At 46.1% G+C, this 22,718-nt stretch overlaps 1 protein-coding gene across 1 annotated transcript in view; it reads left to right on the top strand.

Annotated features, from left to right (window-relative positions):
• Positions 1-22,718, top strand: part of CACNA2D3 (calcium voltage-gated channel auxiliary subunit alpha2delta 3) — an 858,477-nt gene that overhangs the window by 365,561 nt on the left and 470,198 nt on the right. Inside the window, exon 6 of the mRNA XM_064595053.1 lies at positions 21,488-21,619. Coding sequence (XP_064451123.1) covers positions 21,488-21,619 — 132 coding nt within the window. The remainder of the gene's footprint in view (positions 1-21,487; positions 21,620-22,718) is intronic.

Here is a 22,718-nt window from a genome sequence, read left to right as displayed (position 1 = left end):
CTTATGTTTCGCGTATGAGTGAAATCATACAGTGAACACTTTTTAAAGAGGCCAAAATGAGGACCCTGGGCCTTTCTTTTTTTTTTTAAAGATTTTTTTATTTATTCATTTGAGACACAGAGAGAGAGGGGGGGGGGGAGAGCGCATGAGCAGGGAGAGAGGCAGAGGGAGAGGGAGAAGCAGGCTCCCCGCTGGGCAGGAAGCCCGACGCGGGGCTTGATCCCAGGACGCCGGGATCATGACCTGAGCCGAAGGCAGATGCTCAACCATCTGAGCCACCCAGGTGCCCGACCCTGGGCCTTTCTGAGAAGGATCTTCCTTGTTTCTTTTCCTCTCATTTGATAGAATGGCTGAAGTCTATTCCGTCATTATCATTATTGTTTTACTGTTATTAGTATTATAAGAGCCACTGCCGCGCATGGGCCGTTCACAGGTGTGCGGCACTGTGTTAACTCTGGAGAAGCACCTGCGCTCGCTCACCTGTAAAATGGGGCGCGGCAAGAGAGATGTAGTGCCCGCACCGAAGAGACTGGCGTGTGCTAACAAATGCTCAACAGGTGGGTAGGACTCTTTTTTTTTTAAGATTTTATTTATTTATTTGACAAAGAGAGTCACAGCGAGAGAGGGAACACAAGCAGGGGGAGTGGGAGAGGGAGGAGCAGGCCTCCCACGGAGCAGGGAGCCCGATGACGTGGGGCTCAATCCCAGGACCCTGGGATCATGACCTGAGTCGAAGGCAGACGCTTAACGACTGAGCCACCCAGGCGCCCCGTGGGTAGGACTCTTGTTAACAACAGTAATCTCCCTCCAATCCTATCAGCTCAGTAGTATTCTCATTTTACAGACAAGGAACTTGAGGCAGAGAGAGAGAGGGGGAGAGAGAGAAGCGGAAGGAGGAAGGGCCAGACAGGCAGACAGTGATGGAGAGACAGGGATGCCCGCGTGGGGCTCAGCACGTGTGAGGAGTTCCTGGATTGGCCACACGAGTGGTGAGGGTTGCCTTGTCCGGGCATGCCCACACTCTGGCTCTGAGTGCAGAGGCACTTGGCGTGGTAGGGAAGGAAGTGGGCTCCGGTGTTTAACCAGGGTCAGTTCTTACCCTCTCATTCCCATGCTGTAGGATCTTGGGAGAGTACTTTCCCGGCACTGTCCCTCACCTGCCCCTCTGTCAAATGGGGGTGTTAATAGTCCCGCATCATAGGGGTCACCTAGTTAACAAATATTTATCAAACACTTACTATGTGCCCTGCACGTTCAGGGGAATAGCCCCACCAGGGTGCCCCAGTGACTTTGCTTGTTATCTAAATAGATCACATTAGCAAAGGCTTGAGCCACCCTGAATCTGAGTCTTGGCCGGATGCCTTGGGATCCTCCTGGAACAGGAGAGGATGGGGGGCTTGTGGGGAGCTGCCATCTTCCCCTGGGAGGCTGTCCTGAGACAGTTGCCCTCTCCCGCTGGGTTCTGATGAGCCCCTCCCCCAGTAGAGCTGCAGAATATAAAACCCTCAGGGGCAGCCTAGATCGGAGTTAGGCTCGGCAATGGGCTGTCCCACCACTTGCACTGCAGTTCTTCAGCCCTTTTATTTCATGTCGTTCCTGTTGTTGCGTGGGACAAGAATCATAGAGACCTGGCTGGTGTGGTGGCTTCCTTTCTCTGTCTAGGTAAGCAACACATTGCCCAAATCTAAAAGTGGCTCTTTGTATCTCCTGCTTTGGGGTCAGACAGGTCCTGGCTTTGACTTGCTTGGTCTTTTCGTGGAGCTTGATGGCACTGAGTGAGCCACAGTCTCTGCATATGCTGGAAAATATAATGACCATGGTTCTCTGCTCTGGTGGCATTTCCAGCCACACAGGGCGATGGAAAACGAACAAGTAAACACACACATAAATGCATAAATCCAAATGAGGCAGGTGATGTGTAGGAAGCAAGCACCATTGTGTGCAAACACTCCAGTACAAGCCCTCTTTCCCTCCCCTCACCTGCTCCCCAACCCTTTTGCCAGTCTTGGTTCTGGAATGGTCTAGAGCACACATTCATGTGAAGTGACTTTCCAAAGAGGCTTCTTTGGGATTTGCACTGTGCCCTGAGCACGTGGACCAGGGACGCCCGACACCACGCTGGCCTGGCTCCTGGGCTGCCTCACTTTCCTGATGGGCCTAAGAGTGTGGGCAAACAGCACATCCCGGTGATGACAGCAACAACTTACAGGTGGCCAGGCTCCTGCAGGTGGGTCTGCCTGCCTGAAGGCCAGAGTCAGGCCTTCCCCACGGGCTGAATAAGAGTTCCTCGGGAGCAAGGCTTTACAGGACTACAGCCAGTGCCATGGAGCCGAGTGTCCTCCATCCCACCCAGCATCTCCCCTCTTTCCTCAGGTCTCCTCTGCAACCCTGGTCCTGGGCAGATAGCTCTGCCCTCCGCTTGCACCTCCCACAGGGAAGCTCAGTGCGTGGCAGATACTCCCACAGGGAGGGTAGATTTGCCCCTTCAGCCCCGCCTCAGAAGCCAGAGATCAATAGCAGCAACGACGTTACGAGTGCCTGCGATAGGTCAGGCCCTGTGCTGAGCACTTTTCCCGAGGCATCCCTGATGCACATGGCCACAGAGGGAGAGGACCTGGGGTACACTGTTTGGCAGGGACTCAGGGGGCTCACAACTGAATCAAGTGGGGATTCGATCTAGTACATGAGGTCTCTGCTGCTCGTGGTTAGGACAGACAGCGACAGAGCACGTGGGGAGGGGTCTGGCTGCCCACTGCTGGGGCAGCAGAGCTGAGCTGGTGCACCCGCCCCCGGGAGAGTGGGGCCTCTGCCTGGCGTTCTGGCCTGGGTCAGGAGCCGCTGTGGCATCCCTTTGGTGAGAAGCAGTGTGGTGACCCCCTGTTCTGGTCCTCTCATGCAGAGGTGTGCAGTGGGCGGCCCGAGTTCCTTTCTGTGACCCATGCCTGTGACCGTGACCATGCTCTTCTTGCTCCCCATCATTCACACCCACGCGTGTCCCGTCCAGTCTGTGTCCACTTGCGGAGTTGAACCCAGGAGGCGGTCTGGGCTCTGGTCTCCGAGCTGCTGAGAACTGCCTCTGGACAGATCCCATCACCTCCCTGGGCCTTTCAGATAATTAAGGACCTACCAGCACTGCCTCTGTCCTCCCCAGGGGCTGCCCTGCAGCGCTCTAAGAGGCTTGACTTAGAGCAAGTTAGATGATGTGGACACAAATCTCAACTCATCCCCTGATGAACTGAGCACCAACGTGCTGTGTATACATTCCCAAGACACACAGCAGTCTTCCTTTTGTCCCTCCGCCCCCTTCCCTCCCCTCCCTCTCAGCTCCCCGGGGGGAGTCCTCTGTCATCAGGACACCCTATCATAGCTATAATCCCCTTCTCACAATGCGAAGGGGATTTGTGGATTCAGGGGAGGAGGAAGAGAGGATGCCAAGTTTCTGGGAGTTCATCACTGCTCCCTCTGGGGAAGACCACGTTGATCCTAACACACTTAGCCAGTGTTCTGAGAAATTTGCTGTCATCCTGCGCTGCTTTGTTCTCGTTCCCCTTGGCTGTGGTACAGAGATGCACAGAAGTCTCAGGGTCCTCCATCTGCTTCTGCTCAAGGCACCCCGAGGTGCGTGTGAGACCCCAGGCCCACCTCTCCTAAGGCTGGTGCTTTATCTGTGCAGCGGGACCAGAGGGGTCCCTGTTCTGTGTGCATGGGTTATTTTGAGCTTTTGGAAATGTGACCCCTGGAATTTACTTATTCTCTTTGCATTGGTGTCTGCCAATAAAATGTGATCCAGAAGACCTACCTAGGGGGCTCTGCTTCTAATTGTGTAAACTTGGGCATGTTACTCAGCAGCTTACACTCAGTTTCCCCATCTGTCAAGTGGGAATTACAGGAGTACCTACGTGTCTTTTGGAGACTCAAATGTTAGATATCTTAGAATAATTCCTGGCTCATCCTGGAGGTCAGTACTTGTTGACTGTGTCCATCTTCTACCACCTTTTAAAGGTGCCTCCGTGGGTAAATGACTTAAGTTCTCTCTTGCCCCAGGCTCCTTGTTTGTAAATGTGCACAGAGGGCCTAGAATAGACAGGATGAAGTGGGCCGAAGCACGAAAAGTGCTCAGACAAATGCAAGGTGTACATACATGGCTGTTGTCATTACTTTTAGTGTGATATATTTTTGAAATTGAACCCATTTTTTTCCTTTTCCTCTGTTAATTCTTATTCAAATAAAGCCTAGTGAACAGTTATTGGTATTCTTTCCAGGACCACCAATATTGTTTATATTCTCTTGTATTTTGAGTGTGTGCATGTGTGATGTAAGTGTGTATTACTGGCTTTTCTACATGGGTTTCTGTATGGTGTGCACCCAGTTTCCAAGGGAAGACTTGCATCTCTTTGCCTTGCCCAACCAAGGGCGTCTCAACCCGAATTAACCTCCGTGGGGCCACATGGATGACGGTGCTTACGTGGGTTAAGTGTGTGTGCATGCCGTGAATATTCTCTCTTTCCAAAGCTTTATCTTTTTGAAACTGGGAAACTCAAGCCTGGGGCAGCAGCCTGCAGAGTGTGGGCCTGAGGGGTCTCCTCTGCTTGAATAAGGAAATTGCCAAGAAAGAAATATGTTCAACTATGAGACAGTGAGATGTGCTAGAGAGCATCTGTAGGGTCAGCCAGCTTGCGGCCGGGCTTCTCAGGACCAGGTGTGCAAACCTGCCAAGGAGCAGGCTCTGCTGCCTTGCTGGAAAAGAAAAACCATGGTCTATTTTACTCAGAAGGAGAAAAAGAGGTGAGCCTGGAAATCCTATGCGTAGTAGCGAAATTACCGCCAACTCAATTTGCAGTCATCTTGGAAAGGACAAGCTGCTGTCTCTCCCCTTGTGAATTTCTGCAGGGAACAGACCCTGCCAAGCCAGCCTCATCTCCTTCCCTAATCAAGTGGCGGCCGGGCTATTGAACATGATGATTGTCCCAATTGTCCTTTTCACTTGGCCTGTGAGGCAGAGCTAGAGTCTTGGCAGTTCTTGGAAATAATGACCTCTTACAAGAACATCCAATTCGGAAGCAGCTTCAAACTCCTGTTGCCTTTGTGGACAAAAGTGTTTACATTTCTCCTCTCATCAACAGACTGATTGCTGGTCCATTTTCAGCTAGAGTAAGAAACAGTAGTGAACTGTGAGGCTGTTGCTGAGTTGTATCGGTAACTGAATGCCAAATGCAAAACTAAATATAATATGCCATTATCCTCCCCAAGATACTGTGGGTGTTTTGAGTTTGTGTGATACTAGTCTAAGAAATAAAATAATCCTTTCACCTCCTTCTCTTATATGAGGGTGCTATGAGAAATTGTTGAACAAGACTCAGCCTAGTCATTGTCCAAAAATATTTCAAAATAACTGAATTGAAGACCCTGTAGGGATTGAATGATATTCCTCTCAAAAATTCAAATCCACTTGGAACCTCAACCTGTGACCTTATTTGGAAATGGGATCTTGGTGGATACAATTTGTTAAGGATCTGGAGATGAGATCGTATTGGATTTTAGGGTAGGCCCTAAATCTGGTGGCAGGTGTCCCTATAAGAAGAGACAAAAGCACACCAAGAGAAAGGCCACGTAAAGAGAGAAGTTGAGATCGGAGCTTTGTGTAGACATGGCAGTGGATGCCAGGGATTGCCAGTAACCACAAGAAGGTAGAATAGAACCATGGGACAGTTTCTCCCTTAGAGCCTTCAGAAGGAGCCAGCCCTCTGAAGCCTGATTTCAGACCCCTGGCCTCCAGGAGTGTGAGAGGCAGCACTAAGAAAGTGACTCACCAGCCAGGGCCCTTCTGAGTTCTTTTAGACAGGTTCTCAAGTCCCCTTGATGTGGGGCTGCTTGGGAAGATGGAAGGCATCAAGGTCAGGAAAGACAGAGAAAGGCTGAGGAACCGTGCTGAATTAGAGACTGAAGAGACCGCACAGCGAACGTTGTGTGTGATCCTGGATGGGTTCCAGGCCCCCACAAAGGACAGCGGTGGGGCTGTTGATGCAGTTTAACTCCGATCTGTTGGGGAGTGCTGGGATTGTCAGTGTGAGTGTTGTGGTTTTGGTTACTGGACTATGGTTAAGTAAGAGGTTAACATTTGGGGAAGCTGGGTGAAGGGTGTATATATATATTTTTTTTCCATTTTTGCAACTGCTTTAAAGTCTGAAAAGTCTTTCATAATAAAAATTTCAAGGAGTGGTACCATGTATAGGAGCAGAGAGGTGAGGGGCGCCTGGGTGGCTCAGTTGGTTAAGCGACTGCCTTCAGCTCAGGTCATGATCCCAGGGTCCTGGGATCGAGTCCCGCATCGGGCTCCCTGCTCCGCGGGGAGCCTGCTTCTCCCTCTCCCACTCCCCCTGCTTGTGTTCCCTCTCTCGCTGTGTCTCTCTCTGTCAGATAAATAAATAAAATCTTTAAAAAAAAAAAAAAGGAGCAGAGAGGTGAGAAAGAGGTTTGGGGGATGATTTTGGACACAGTAAGGACTGTGAGCTGGCTCCCGTGCAGATTTCTTTAGTGAAGACACAGCCATTGTTTCTCAGTATACCCACACTTTTCTTTTTACCCTTGTGAGGAAGGTATAGTTATTGGTTTTAAAGCAAATCCCTCCAAATACTCTGGGTGCTAAGAATGTCACTCATGAAAACAGACTCCTTTACGTCTGTCTCCCCACTTGAAATGGGATGCCATACTGTTATTCCAGAGGAGTGTAATGTGTGTGGCCCAGGAAACCCATATGTGGAACAGAGAGGGAGGGTTTCAGTTGGAAAGGGGTGTGTATAGCACAATCCCATGTTATACGGATAAAACATAGGAACAAGGGAGTACATGGCCTCCTGTCAGGACGCTAACAGTGAATATCAGTAGAACTGGGGTGAATTTCATTTTCTTTTTGGTCATTTGGGGTTTTTTGTTCATTAAGTGAGAAGTTATTTTTTTAAGGAAAAAAATAAGACTATTTTTAGAAGGCGATTTCCACTCTCTTCCCCCTAAAAAAGAGCTCTATGTTTGGTCTAAGAGAAAAAGCCCTAAGTGGAAATTTCTTGCAGAATACATTTATTATTCCACTCTCTCCCCACGTAAGACTGAGGCTGGGGCTCTGTCGCTGTTCTCAGAGGTGGCCCACATGACAGCACGGTCTGTTTTGGTGGTCTAGTTAGAGTCTGAAATATCCAACTGAGGAATAATCTTGGCTCAAGACCTCAAGATTTTTCTTTTCTTTTCTTTTCTTTTCTTTTCTTTTCTTTTCTTTTCTTTTCTTTCTTTCTTTTTTTTTTGGAAATGTTGTCTTTATTTTGTTTATCAAAAAGTCTTTCTTTTTGGCACAATTAAATAGATTTTAGAAGTTGCAGTTGTGGGTCCTTAATATATTCATCCCAAGATGCCTTTGTGCATCTGTTATTTATTTCCATATTGTTTTTGCTAATAGTTTTGGAGAGATTTTAAACATTTGAACCTTTTTTTTTCTTGCTTTAAAGACAATGTCTGGAGAAAGTTAAGGACCCAGAAAGTTATTAATTTTTTTCTTTGTACCCCTCAGTGCACTGTAGTCAGCTACTTTCAAGACAAAAGGGCCCATTTTTTTCTTGCCCTTCCTCCCTTTTCTCCTTAAAAAGATTTTGTGTTATTCAAGAGGATTGGATTGGCCCTATGGTATGAATTTGTACTGGTCCCATATGCTAATTAACTATGTCTTATCCCTAACTCAATTGTAAGAGATAAGATCTCCATATATATATATATATAAAATATAGTAAATACATAATGTCTTAGAGAATAAATATTGAAAGACTTTAAATTAAATTAAATATGTTTTAAGTAACATGTTTTTTTCATAACTATTTCTACCTTTTATGATGGGCTATGATTTTGGAACAAGCTTTATCATCTTCTTTTCACATCTTTTTTTTTTTTTAAGATTTTATTTATTTATTTGAGACAGAGAGAATGAGAGACAGAGAGCATGAGAGGGAGGAGGGTCAGAGGGAGAAGCAGACTCCCTGCTGAGCAGGGAGCCCGATGCGGGACTCGATCCCGGGACTCCAGGATCATGACCTGAGCCGAAGGCAGTCGCTTAACCAACTGAGCCACCCAGGCGCCCGTTCTTTTCACATCTTTTGTTGTTGTTGTTACTGATTCCACCACACAGCAGCCAAGCTGGCCTTCTTTATTTTGACCTGGTAAACTTTGACCTGGCATCGTGGATACCCTTGCTTTGGGACACTCCATGAGTAAGATAGCTTTCCATTCTTACCAACACTTTGTTATATGCTGATCATGGAAATGGTATTGAAATAGCAACACCTTTAAATTTACATGTCCTTTAACTCACATACAGAACAGAACCAAGCTATTTAAAGAGAATCAAGCAGACCAAAGGGTGAAATCATGGTGGATTAAATAAGAAAGTAGAATTGGATTCTAGCGGCAGAGATGGCTTGTCTTATTTCTAGGGAGCTGCTGTAATAAAATTAGTCATCAAATGTGTTAGGACTCCGAGATGTTATTGGAGTTTCAATTTACTCTGTCCTTCTGGCAGTCTAAAATATGTTCCAGACTGCTTAATCAAACTGGTTACATCTTATTTTAGCATCTTTATTACTAGAAGACCTTCCCAAACAAGTATTTTTACAAATAGGAAAATAATGAACTTTGGACTACTAAAATTTTTAAAAGATTTTTTAGACTTTGACTTAAAAGCATGCTTTTATGAAAACAATTCCAGCTAAGCATCTGTAAGTTGCTCTGTCCTAGAAGGTTTTGGAGATCAACCTCCATTTCTGAAAGCTTGTCCTTGTCATACATCATTTTTGTTGCAGCTGACTTCTTCCTCTTTTGGTGCAGTTCCTGTTAAATATGTCTGGTCTCATTGGTCTTAGTAGCAATATTTTCTTCTTTTTCATGGTTATTTGTAGCCTGTAATCTGCTGGACTTGTAGAATTGTTTCCCAAGAAATACTTCTTTCTCTATTCTTTGATCTTTTTTTCTTTGAAAGATCTATCTTTTTTTTGCATTAAACTTCCCTTGATAAAGTTCCTTCTGTCTGCCATGCAATTATAGAATGCTCAGCAAACTTCTTGTACACCCGTATGGTATGGAAATGCTCCACTTGGGGAATGGTCCTGCCAAATCTAAATTCTTTAAGTGAATTAGTGCTTGGAGAAATACTGAGTCACATGGGGTTTGTGGCTTCTGAGATGATTTTTTGGGTGTTTGTGACCATACTGAAAACTTGGAGGAGTTGTTTATGGTTTATGGCACCCTTATTTTCCTCTTCTTGTCAGTGGCACCCTGAATTTCTTCTAGGGACCCATCCTTTATGGATGCTAGGCTTGAAATTGGACCCGGGGGTTAGCAGGTTTAAACAGGTCGATCAGCATGCCCCATCCCCATCCTGTGCTGACTAGTTCAGGGATGGGTTTACAATGGTCAAAGTCAATAAAAGTAAGGAGACATTTGGAGATCTCACATCCTACCCCTGAGTAAAATGGGAAAAACATGGCTCCAACTGCTACAGCAGTTTTGTGACCCTGTAAGAGGAAAATCTGGAGATGCTGGGACAAAGGCTATAGGGGGGAAAGGCCAGGTGTGTGAAAGAAAGGGTCTGAGGATACAGCCAACTCAGTGGGATGCAAGATAGAAAGAAAGACAGTAACCTGGTCCTTGATGAAACCATTGGCAATCTTGGGATCAGTCTACCTCTTAACTGTTCCTACCCCCCATCTTTTTAGTTCTACAGACCAATATCTTTTAAGGTATTTTGAGTAGGCTGTTGGTTCTTTAAACTGAAAAGATTCCCAACTTGAAGAAGTAGAGGGTGCCTTGGTTTAATTGCAGTAAAACACTCTTAAGTAATCTCCAGTTAAGCAATGTAGTGGACTAATTGATATTCTTCATTTCTGTGCCCATCAGTTAAGCACTTTGGCTGGTGTCTAGAGTGTGCTGAATGTCCACAGCTAGCAAACTACCCCAGTGCTCAAAAGGCCATGATCCTATACGCAATGATTGGCCAAGTGTTAAAAGTAGGTGTTTGATGTATTATTTTAGAAATGATTTCTTGCCTCTAACCCTTTTCGGGTAACCAATCAACTGTACATCATGATCACATCAGAGATGAAAGCGTGCACACACAAACACGTACGCAGTCATTCAGCTCCATTCCCTGTGGAATGGGATGAGTTATAAATGGGGTGCCTGTCCATTTTGGTTTGCCAAGGACAGACCTATTTTATACTGGTTATCTCTATATATTAATAAAAAGGACCCCCTTCTTAAAAGTGATCTGGTTTGGATGATAAATTATATGGTCGTCCTAGTTATAATTCACGTAATAGAATTAAACCTACATCCTGTGATTTTTTCATGACAAGGGGGAGGGCCAACTTGGGAGTCAGCGAGCACTGGCTACTGAGGGTCCATACACTCAATCATTTGGTCTCAATTAATTGGGCCCAAATGCTATTGTTCAGCAAAAAATAGTTGATGAAAGTATTTGCAGGATGAATGTGACCTGGTGGAAAGACAGCTGGAAGCTTATTGTTAATGGTGCTTGGTCAACATAATTGGCAGTTGGCATTATTCTCAGTGTGTATCACGCTGTTTGGGAGTAGTTTGAACTTCCAGTAGTAGAGTCCAGGGGAGTTTACGACCTGCTGATCTTCACATGAAATTGGGCATCAAAAGCAAATTCCTATAATGTTCTAGCCATGTGAACCCAGCCCCCTGGTGCCATATCTATCAAAACCACCTTGGCACGAAATTAGCTTCCTCCCAGGGGCTCTGGGAGGGGGCAGATCTTCCCTGCAGTTTACTAGCAGAGAACATGATCTGCTTCTTGGGGCTTCTCTCTGCACTTTCTCAGGTGACTTCTGACTCCTGCTTACATGCTCTCAGGGTGAAGAACTGGAAATGCCCTTTGTGATGTGACCATGTCTGCCTTTTTATATTCTTGGGTCTGAATGCCTTCAGGAATTTGTCAGTTTCAGAGCAGGGATACATAGAGGATGTATTTATATTTTGTTGAAGAAAAAACACAGTTTTCTTTGTACAAGGAATGGGTGCGTATGTTCCCTGTCATCCCACACACTGTTAAGATGTTTGAGGTGAGTTTCCTGCGTGGGAGGCTGTGGGGGGAGATGGCTGCATTTTCCCAGCCCTCGTAGCTCACGGGCCACACTCATGATGTCATGTGATTCTGCCCAATGCCTGTAGGATTCCTTCATGCTTTCCTTTAAATCGACTCTTTATTTCTACCTGAGTAAAGATAGCCTCATTCTGAGCAGTGATCTGAGTATCCATTGTTCCATGTTTGGTTAAAGCTTCTCTAACATCATGAAATACATAACTACTAAAGTCTTTACGAGTTTCTTTGTGTTCCACCCGAAAGCACTTGCCTAGATTAGGCTGTGCTGTGTGTGCGGGCAGGGCATAAATCCCTTTCCAACCACGGGTCCAGGAGGAGGAGAGCACACCCAGATCTCTGGCAGCAGCAGCGCATTTGAAAGGGTATGCTGCTCTCCTCGGAACTTAAAAGCAAGTGATGACACAAATGATTCTCTTACTAAACCTGGTCCTTCGGATCCCCAAGCCCAGGCTGTTTATTAGACACCACCCCCTTCCTCACCCCAGGTCTTCCAGTTACCAAAACCAAGACTCCCAGGCCTCTCAAAGGATGACTAGAGATCCTGGTACAGGGCAGAGACTATGTCTGCGCCTCCCTCCCTGTGACCATCTCCCTCCCCGTCCCCACCACCACTGTGTCCCTGTGAAATCGGTAACAGGGTGCGTGTGGGGAAGACTTGCAACGGGAGTGGCACAGAGGCCTTCCTTGGTCCTTCATCAAGGCTCAGCTCGGATCCCCCTTCTGTTGGCCCTGGCCCTCCATCTGACCCGTCTTTCCTTCTTCCTCACTCACAACTCACCTTTCAACCCTATGCACCCCATCTTTCTTACCCACAGCTAGTTCTTCAGGCTGCTACCACTGTAACAGCTCTTAAAGGCAGTGCAGTGCAGAATTCCTTACCATGCCCCTGCCCTGGTGGTTCCCCACCCCACCCCCCCCCCCCCCGCCCAAGCCAGACTCAAGGCTGCATGTTGTCTCTTAAGTATAGAGCTCAGAGCAGAGACAGGAGAGCCTGCTCTTGGTCTCTTGTGTGTTGAAAACAAACACCAAGTGATTCCCCTTTGTAAATGTTCGGAATCCCCTTATCTCCCTGTGGGATTTCTCCTTCTCTCCCCTTATCTCCCTGTGGGATTTCTGGGCCTACTGCAGGAGGGATGTGTGAGTCTTCCACCCCACTGCCTTCCCCTCTGCTCCCTCTGCTTCCCTGCTCGCATGCATCCCTCCTTTTTCCAGCCTGCAGCTCTGTGTTGGCACCAGCAATATCCCTGACAGCTCCTTAATTGCTACACGCTTTTGTGTGTTTCCCTGGCAATTATATTTCAGACCCTGTCAGGGTACCTGCTAGCCTCGGGGTTCTGTTTATATTAAATATCAATAAAAAGCTGATAGCATCAGTGCAGATGGCAGGCTCACAAAATCATATTTTACTGGGAGCCAGGCCTGTCCAGAAGATGGAAGGAAGGAATGTTTAAATTTCTTTCTCTCTTCCAAAAGGTTGAAACGAGAGGAGACTTTCTGCATGACTATCAGGGATGGGTTCTTACTGAATGATGGCAGCTCTATATTCTCTAGCTGGGTGTTGTCCTTTATTGCGTGTGACTTGTCATAATATCTGTTTTCTCCAGAATTGTTTCTTTATGTCCCCAGAACATAGGATAAGGCTTCAAATACCCCCGATATTTTTAAGGGCTGATTGACGAAACGGGTAAGATTTTATTTGGCTTTACTTTGAAGAGGAGTGGCTTTGGGGTGGAGGCTCCGAGTCCCACATCCCCTGCCCTGCCCTCCCCTAAGCAACACCTTAGTCCCTCCGCCGCTGTGTTGCCTCATCTTTTGGAAACGGTACGGGCCCTCCCAGGAGCTGTGACTGTGCTGGAGAGTGAGGGTGTGGGGCAGTTTGCACCCGTGGATGCTTAGCAGCACCCAGGAGGAAAGCCTCGCTGAAGGTTTGCAATACCCCAACGTGGGTGGTCCAGGGATTCCTGTTCTTACGGTTGCCCTTCTGTCATGCTGCTTAAGCACAGCTTCCATCAGTTAGAGGCGTCCTGCAAGGCTGTCCGGCAGGGATGTACATGCTGAGGACTTTTACAACAGAAAAATTGGTGTTAGCAAATCTGTGACAGTCTGGCTATTTGGGGACCCGCTTTTCCTCCTTGCCGTCAATAGAGGTTCCCGTGTGTGCGCGATCTAAGGAGCGTGCCAGCCCCCCTTGGGTTCACTCCCTCTTGCTGCAGTGCTCAGGAGGACTGTTGTCCAGGCCCCGTGCTGTCTGTCGGCTACTCCCTGCATGGATCCTGGGACGATGAAGAGGAGGGCTCCTGCCGTGGCGGTCAGAGCGTACAACCCGGCCCCTCCCATGTTTGCTGAGCTCGTCCTCATTCAATACCACCGGCTTTCTCCTGCTGCCATCCTAGTGCAGGCCCCGTTATGACCCCCTTGAATGACAGCAGGAGCCTCTACACACTCCCTCCACCCTCGCCCACCTGCCCCTGCTTGGTTGCTCTCCAAATGGCAAGGGTATTACCGCCCTCCCTTCAAACCCTCCAGGGACCTCCACCGTTCTTGAGATTGAGAGCAGACTGCAGACCAGGGTCTTCAGGGCCCTGCTGGGTCCCCTAGCCCTGACTCCTCCCACCTGTTGTGGGTATTTAAACTTGCAGTTGACAATCCCAGCAGCACCTTGCCCCCTCCCCCGAATGCCTATTCATTCTGAAGATTCCATCTCCCCCAAATCTGTGCTCGCAGGACCTTCCCTAAGAGCATGTTTCCTTACATTGGGTTTTGCCCCTTCTTGTACTAATCATGGCTGTAATTTCATCCATAATGAGATAATTATTGGGTTCTCTGCTTCCCCCACTGGTCTATATGCTTTATTGGGTTAAAGGCCATGTCTGGTTTTGCCCACTGCTTTATCCCCAAATCCTCGCATAGTATCTGGAAGTCAGCAAATATTTTCTGAATGAATGAATGAATGAATGAATGCATACTATACCTAGTACATGATTTATACCCTTTAACCAGCTTGTCCAATGGTAGTAGAATTAGCTACTACAAGTGGAATAATTAAAAGACAAGAAAGGAGAAGCCTCAGTGAGCTTGGCCAGAGTGCAGATGTGGGTGGATGCTGGAGACTGGACAGGAAGTGGATTTGAAGAGGGATCCTGGGCCAGAACAGAATGTCTTGGGGCACCAGGCTGTGGGGTACAGTCTCTGCGTGATGGGTTAGCAGGAGCTACTGATGCTTCCAGAGCAGGCTGAGTGGTCTGGCCATGTTATGTGGCACAGATTTTTGAGCAGGATGCTAAGTTCCAGAGAACTGTGAGGGTCTTGCAAGGCTGGTATTGTTCTAGGGTGGCTCTGTGCTGACCCCATCTCGGAACCTGTCAACCATGAGACCTGTTCCCTTTCCAATGAGAGCAAATCCTCAGGAAGGAATGAGGCTCTGGTTCTTCAGCTTTTTGTTAGAGACCTGAGGGGAGACTCAGTTCGTGGGAAAATAATCTCTTACACCCCTGTCAAATGAGCAGGTTTAAATTAGTGAACACCAGCTTAACTGCAATTTATAAAAAACACTGTTTTAGAATCAGAAGTCCCTTGAGATGTGCTTATCTTCACTCTACAGTGTCTTGTAAATGTCCCCTCTGTGAGCAGACCCCAAATCCAAATGCTGATGGTGATGAAAGAAAGACCCTTACTGGTAGCTGGGCAGGAGAGAACCCAAGGTGGATGCTTTAGGGTACTCTTGCAGAGGGCTCTCTATTGGTCCCCAGCACTACCTTATCTTCATTCACCATGTCCTCTTCAGCTCAGGCACAGGTCCTGAGCATGAGGTGCAAAGATGCTATGTCTGGACCCAAAGACCCCCTGATCCCAGCCACTTTCTCCAGGGACCGCCCACTTCATTCATTTGCTGGGGACAGGTCGCCTGCGGTGAGCCACATGTTACCTGATGTATAGACCACGAGTCCTGTGCCTCCCCTTTCTCCCACCCTCTACTTACTGTCTGGGAGGCAGTAAATGAAGTTCAAGGCCTCTGCTCAAGTCTTCTTTCATCTCACAGTTTAGACAAGGAACTTAGCTAATCTCTCCCTTGGGCAAGGCGATGTACTGGGGAAACGGACTTGGGTGCTCTGAGAGTCGGTCAGTTTCCACATGTGGAAAATGGGATGGGAAGAGTAATTTGTGGCTGTCCTGCCTGGGACATGGCACATCGCAAATGTTCCAGAAATGGCAACCTCTGCTGCTGTCCTCATCATTGTGATATTTTTATTTCTATTATATAATTATATAATTTTCCTCTTCTCCAACAAAGACTTGGGAATGGTTTGTTCCCGAAGGATAAGGAGTGACAAGGAGGAAAGAATGCAAGTTTCACCACAAAATTTAAAATATGTTAAAAGAGGAGGGCTATTTAAGTTGATAGATCTAAGGCAAAACAAACAAAATCAAGCAAACAAGGGAAGTCACTGACATGACATCCCCCTGGGGAATTAACCCTGACATCTAGCTCCCAGAGACAACAGTCTGAGGGACTCTAGAGCACCTTCTGGGATTTGCCAGAGTGGTAGGTGTGTTTCCCATTCCTTTTGCTCTCCAGACCCATGCAGAGTGCTTTAGCATCAGACCATGAACCCTCCTCATCCCTTTGGTTTCAGAACTGCCAGAAATTGGCTCCAGGTTTGTGAAAAGCAACCTGCATTTAATATCTAGCACATCACTAAGTTTAGTAGAAGGGGAAATGTTTGGCAAATAAATCTATTTTATAATTCAACACACATTAATGGCTATTTTCCAATACATATAAGTGCTTGATAATTAGCATAAAAACTAGTCATTATTTAATCTATGATCTATTTAGAATGAATGCGAGAGATGCCGTTTCCTTGCTGAAATGGGAGACATGAAGACTGTCCAGCCATTCTCCTCTGGTATGTGGTCCAATGTGCAGCACTGAGCAAAGCTCCTATATGGGCTCAGTACACCCAGCCCTCCCTGTGCCTGTTGTAATTTCACGTCCAGGAAACACACATCTTGTAAGACCTTTAGGAAAGCCTGAAACCCTTCCTCCAGCTTGGTCTAGACAGGAAATAACCCCCTTTACAAGCACCACCTTTAGAAACCCCATTGAACATGAATTCAGACCCTTCAAACAATGGTTTTCGGGTTAACAGTAGTTTGTAATTCTATGTTAGCCTGTAATTATTCATGGACACTCAAATTCACTAGAAATGGACTTGTGTTTTGTGGTAGAAAATGTCAAGTTTAAATTAATAACAGTGCTGCTCATTCACTGGAGAATAAATGATATTGAGAAAAAAGATGGCATGCATATCCAGGGACTTTGAGGTCTAGAGAGGAGACTCAAGTGCTAAGGCATCTGTAAAGATCCTGATTTCTCGATGGAAGTAGGCTATGACAGCTGTAGATTTCAGAAGATAAGAAATTTGCTTTTTGAACCATGAATAAAAGTGTGGTGGGCCTGGGCACTGGCAGAGCACAGATTATGTCTGCCAGAAAACGTATGCCTGGCAGGAAACTGTCCATCTGCTAAGACCTTCACTGTGACCTGCCCATCTTGCCAGCCCCACTTGGAATGTTGTCCCCTTGCTTATGGGGCCCCAGGGACACTCACTGCCTTGCTGGTCCCCAGGACCCAGATTTCTTCCTGCCTCAGGGCCTTTGCACTTGTTACTCTGCCTTGAAGCTTTTGCCGGCCAACGTGTTTTTGAACTGACACCTTCTCAGCATTTGGGTCTGTCCTCAAAGTAGTCATCTTGGACCACCCAATTAGAGTAACTCCCTTTTCCCCTTCCCACATGTGGGGACTCTCAGCCTCCTGTCCCTTTTTATTTTCTTCATCACACTCATTTCTATCTGGAGTCCTCATTTACTTGCCCATTGTCACCCTCCTCAGACTGAAATGTCAGCGTCATGGTCTGTCTGGTTCACTGCTGAATGCCTGATGTAGTAGGTGCTCAGTAAATGTTTGTTGAATGAACAAATGAATGCCAGAGTCATCAAGAGCGTCTTATCCTGGTAATCGGAGAAAGGGAGGAAGAGGTTTAGGTAAAGGCTCACCTGGATAGCCCTAGGACAGCTGAACTGCCCTGGGTGGGGAGTTGGGGACTCACCCCAGAGCTGTGACTGGTGATGTACCTGTGGACGGTAATGGAGCCCTCCCCCTGCTGAGCACCTTCTGTACCTTGTCTCAGAAGCCTTTGAGCAAGAGCTGCTCTGATTCTCCTTCTACCAGTAAAGACACTGGGGCTCAGGGAAGGTAAGTCACAAGCCCAAGGCCACTAACTAACAGGTGCCAAGCGAGGTCTCATATCCAAGACTCCAACTCCAAAGCCTGCATTTCAGACTGGTGTGCTGCACTATTAGGGTGCTGCCCAGGGATTCTTGCTGCAGAGAACAGGGATAGAAGAAGTGGGGACTCTTCCTGGGACCTTATTTATATATTTGCTCATGCATGGCATAAATAATGGCCATGTTTGTGGACCATTTTGGATGTGCCAGTTGCTGTGCTAAGTGCTTTACATCCATTAATTTGCTTGAACCCAAAGGGCTGATTGACTCAGGAGGATGGACCTTCAGATGACAAAGGGGGCTACTCATTCAAAGATACAGAACTGAATTGGAAGGGTGTGTGAGTGTGCAGAGAGAACATCAACCTTCTATAACATCAGACAACCCCCATGTAGCAAAGTGCAAACTTGTTGGAGGATGGGGAAACACAGATGAGAGCAGTTCTTTGGGTGGAAATAAAATAAGGGAACTATAAATGTGATTTTTGATGGGTTATAGGATACATCATAAAGGCAAAGCAGGGATGTGTGAGCCGCTTTTCAGATACAAATTGCAAATAGATTACAAAGGGGGTGTGGGACTCTTACTTTCTAAACATCTGCTAGTAGTCTGTTCTACTAAAAGCTGAACATCTGATAAATTTCTGACTGGCATCAGAGGTAATTTAATCTCTCAGGAGGTAGAGGAAGCAGGAAGCAGAACTGCAATTCCTGAATTTCATATTGACCACTATGAATAATAATTTGGTGCTGAATGGACAGGGATGTTGGAGAAAATGGCCGTGTTACATGGAGTTCACTTTATTGAGCAGGAAACGGTGGGCATTGACATACACTAGGCATTAAGGGAAATGATTTCAACCCAGATTAGAGCATTATAGCAGGACCCATTGACAGATTGGGAAGAGGCAGAGATTGGGAAGAATGGTAAGCTCATAAAATTACAACGCAGACATGAGAATCTGAATTGTTTCCATTAAAAGGCCTTTAAACATCCTTCACTAGGAAAAAGGCCTACACTCACTAAACTCATATTTTAAAAAGAATACATACAAATCACAAAATATGGATATATTATATAGTATAATTAAGGGAGTATGAATACATGTAGTGGGTCTAATGGTGGCCCCAGAAGATATGCCCAACTCCTAACCTCCAGTACATCCTGCAAATGTGACTTTATTTGGACACAGGGTCTTGCGGATATAATTAAGTTAAAGATTTTGAGATGAGATCATCTTGAATTTAGGGTGAACCCCAAATACAGTGACTGGTTTCCTTAAAGAAAAGGAGATATGACACACAGGTACACAGAGGGAAGGCCCCGTAGACGGAGGAAGAAATTGGGCCAATTGTGTCTCCAAGGCAAGAAACACTAATGGTTGCTGGTGACCATCAGAGGCCAGGAGAGAGGCTTGGAACAGAATCTCCTTCAGAGCCTGCAGAAGGAACCCATCTTGCCAATACCTTGATTTTGGACTTCTGGTCTCCTGAGTAAACTTCTGTTGTTTTAAGTCACCCAGTTTGTGGTAATTTGTGGTAGCAGCCACAGGAAGCTAATACAGTACATTAGCCCCCTAGGAAGATTTGGGGTGGGAGTGGAGCCAAAGCTCAGATTAATCTAAGACTCCTGAAGAACCCCAAATGAGGCAGCAGGGGGAGGGAGCCTCTTCAACAAAGTTTGAAACAAAACACAATCAAAGAAAAAGGGAAACTTGCTGCTTAGGAGGATGCTGTTGTTTTTGCAGGTGACCTTAAGACTTTTGCAGGTGACCTCTGCTCAGCAGCCATAGAGGAAACATGAAGCTGGGGTGCTGGTCCACAATGTCATGTTCACCTCCCCCTCAGTGGAGAGTGGAAGGAACTAGGGACCTGGCTACAGGGGGTGTGATGCGAGGCACTGAGCCTTTGGGCTATTTCATTTCTGCTCTCTGTCAACCATGTTGGGAAAATGATTTTTAACTTTTTTTTAACCCAGATATTTAGATGAAGTCCTCATTTTATAACGTTATCATTTTCCTGTTTCTTTTTTTCATCTTTCTCTCTTTTTAAAGATTTATTTATTTCCTTTAGAGAGAGAGAGAGCAGAGGGAGAAGCAGAGGGAGAGAGAGAGAGAATCTCAAGCACACTGCCCGCTGAGCACAGAGCCTTCTGTGAGGGGCTCGATCTCAGGACCCTAAGATCATGATCTGAGCTGAAATCAGGAGTCGGCCACTCAACTGACTGGGCCACCCAGACTCTCCTCTTTTTTTCATCTCTTAGATGAAGAATTATGGACAGCAATTCAAGATTTTCCATTCTATGAAAATTGCTTGCTAAGCAAAATTGTGAAATCAACACACTGTGATTACTTTATGAGCCAGAGGACGTGTTATCTCAAATATCTGATCAAACAGGTGTGTGTAACACAGCCCTCATTTTAACTAGACCATATTTTTAGTGATTCTACTTCCCTTGTTCACCATGCCCTGGGAAGATCAAAGCCCCTTTTTTTAAAGAGGCATAATTTCAGAGTGAGATTTAGTGTCCAAACGATTGGTGAAATAATCCTCTGACCGTCACCACTCCTTTTGCATTTCTGAAGGTGCTCACAGTCCCCCAAGGGGGCAATCTTAGGTTTCTAGGACCACCTGAGGGCATGGGTAGCCTTTTACTACCCCCAAAGAAACCACAGTCAAGAAAAACAATTCTCTAACTGGAAACCGTTTGACTCCTTAACATGTCGAGACAGTGAGTGAGCAAAATGGAATTTTTGCTTCTAATTGTGGAAAGTTTTTATATGATGGCAACATAATTGAGGCCACTGATGGAGGAGGCAAGAGCCATGGAGTTTTCAGTGTCATTATTGTATTTACCTCTTTGTGGATTAATTTAAGTGGCTTTTGTAGCAAGGAGTGAATCACAGTAATTATTGTCAAGCTTGCACGGGAACAATAAAGGGTTCCATTTTCCAGGATTGTGAGGATAAAGTCTTTCTCAAAATTACTTTGTGGTAAAAGGTTGAATTGGTCATTTTCACTCTCCCAGCCTATGATGTGGTTTATTATAGTTTATAAGAGTTTGAGCACTTACCCTTGAGATGAAAGTCAGAATCCCACTTGTCTATGGAATCTGGGTAAGTGATTTGAAAGAATAGGCAGGCTAGAAGTAAGACAATACAAGATGCCATGTCTGTCCACTGGGTCAGGCGCCATTTTGTGGGCTCTGTCTCATGCCTCTTCTGATGAGCATCTTGGGGCAGCAGGCTGGCAGTGGGCAGGCCACGTGGAGGAGGGATGGGGCGCAATGGTGCCAACGTGAGTTTCCTTATCACGATACCTAATGTACATGAACATTTCTAGCATTATTTTGCTCATTGGTTTACTATGCCACTTGAGGACTGGCAAACAACCTTTGTTTTTATTCATTCACCCATCCATCCATCTCTTCATGCGTCCATAAATGGTTGGAATTTCTGCCATGTCCTGGTCAAAGGGGGTATAGCGGAAGACCAAGGGAATTGGTTCCTGCCCTCCCAGAGCTCACCATCTACTGAACAAAAGAAGTAGAGAGATGCAGTTATGTAACTCCAATTTACTTACTTATTTTTTTACAAGCAAACTTTGAAGTCAGAGGTAGAGAGAATTGGAATGGGACAGTGTTGGCTGAGGTCATTGCAATGAGAGAAAACACATTTCTCCTGTTTTTAATGCTGGGTTCTGACTTAGGAGAGGAAAAGGTGGAAAATAACACTAAGAAGGTCTCTCTTTGCTTTCTCAGGAACTCTGTGCTGTGCAAGGTTGAAAGTTACAAATACAGGGATGTGTCTTTCAAGTAAGGAGTCCTCAATAAAGGCTCCTGGGTGGCTGTGGGGACTTGGGCAGGATGAGGAAGCCCTAATGTATGGAATTCCCAGGAGCTAAACATTTGGAGAGCTATAACTTTCTTCACAGCTTCCCGCAAGGTGAACGTCATGCTGCTATCTGCCAGTTCTGAGGGATGCCCGCCGGGGTTCTCTCTCACTTTGGTTTGTAACATTCCTCTTCCCTTTCTTTTCAGACCCAGCAATCGTCAATGGGGTTTATTGGTCCGAATCCCTAAACAAAGTTTTTGTCGATAACTTTGATCGGGACCCCTCCCTCATATGGCAGTACTTTGGAAGTGCGAAGGGATTTTTTAGGCAGTATCCAGGTGAGTATCCCTGCCTTGAGAATTATGATTGAGATTAATGATCCTGTGATATTTTTCTTTTGTGTTCAGGGTTAAATTTTTTTCCCCCTCCTATTAGGAGAAAATGAACGATTACATTCAAATCAGTTAAATCTCTTGTCAGATAGACATGGGAGCATGGCATCTGCATGCACGCACGTGTGTACATGTGTGTGAGACGCGCACACATAGGCATTTAGCTCTGCATAGGTTTCCACGGCTTAATAGAGCAGTTTATAGAGCTGCCACCAAAAGTGAGGAACTGGAGTGTGAGACATACCAAATTTGATCTTTCTGGACAAGAGTTTGTTTTTATTACTATTGACTACTACAATTCTTATCGTTGTTGTTATTATTGTGGAAAAGAATGAGTCATCATTGGGCTGAATTAAATTCTGACCGAAGGTGTAAGAAGTGGAAAATTTGAACTTAGGTTTCCCCACTCCAGAGCTGACCGCCCTCGGGGGAAGAGCTTGGCGATGGCCAAAGCACCACTGAGGTCAGCAACTCATCCTTAGGGCCACCAATCGCACCCTCAAATGGGTATGTTTGTCAGTTTGTTCATCATACCTTTGGAGCAGGTGTTCCTTCTGAGGCCTCCTGAGCCCTCTGCTTTGCAATAAGAATTTAATTCTGGCTTGGTTTGAATTTTAATTAAGAAGGGAAGTTTTAATTTTGCTCACAAGTTGTGAAAACAGGACTCGAGGCTACAATCATGCCAACATCACAGCTGCAGAAATTAACAAGCTCAACCTAAAAGAAGGAAAAAAACACCCTGCATAATCTTGGAGCAATTAAGTGGAGTCTTTTATGTTTTCATTAAGTAAGACTAGGCACCTGATGTCTTCCCACTTTGAGGCACAGAGACCGTCAGCCTCCGCCTCAAGGAGCCGTTTTCCCTGCACACAGCATCTGTCCCCTGAGACTTGCCTGCCAAGTGTCTGCTTTGCCAGATTATTCAACATTTCCCAAGAGCCGTGTTCAACAGGGCATGCATGGTTCCTCCTGGAGCTCACGGATATGTAAACAATAAGCATCCTAGTAAAGACAATGTTATAATAAACAGTGGCCTATTAAAGTT

The sequence above is a fragment of the Mirounga angustirostris genome, unplaced genomic scaffold (assembly GCF_029215605.1).
Source record: "Mirounga angustirostris isolate CCGP_5_RB_7025 unplaced genomic scaffold, mMirAng1.0.hap1 SCAF_1, whole genome shotgun sequence".
Classification (NCBI taxonomy): domain Eukaryota; kingdom Metazoa; phylum Chordata; class Mammalia; order Carnivora; family Phocidae; genus Mirounga; species Mirounga angustirostris.
The sequence above is the reverse complement of the archived record's forward strand: the minus strand, read 5'-3'. Positions and strand labels throughout refer to the sequence as shown.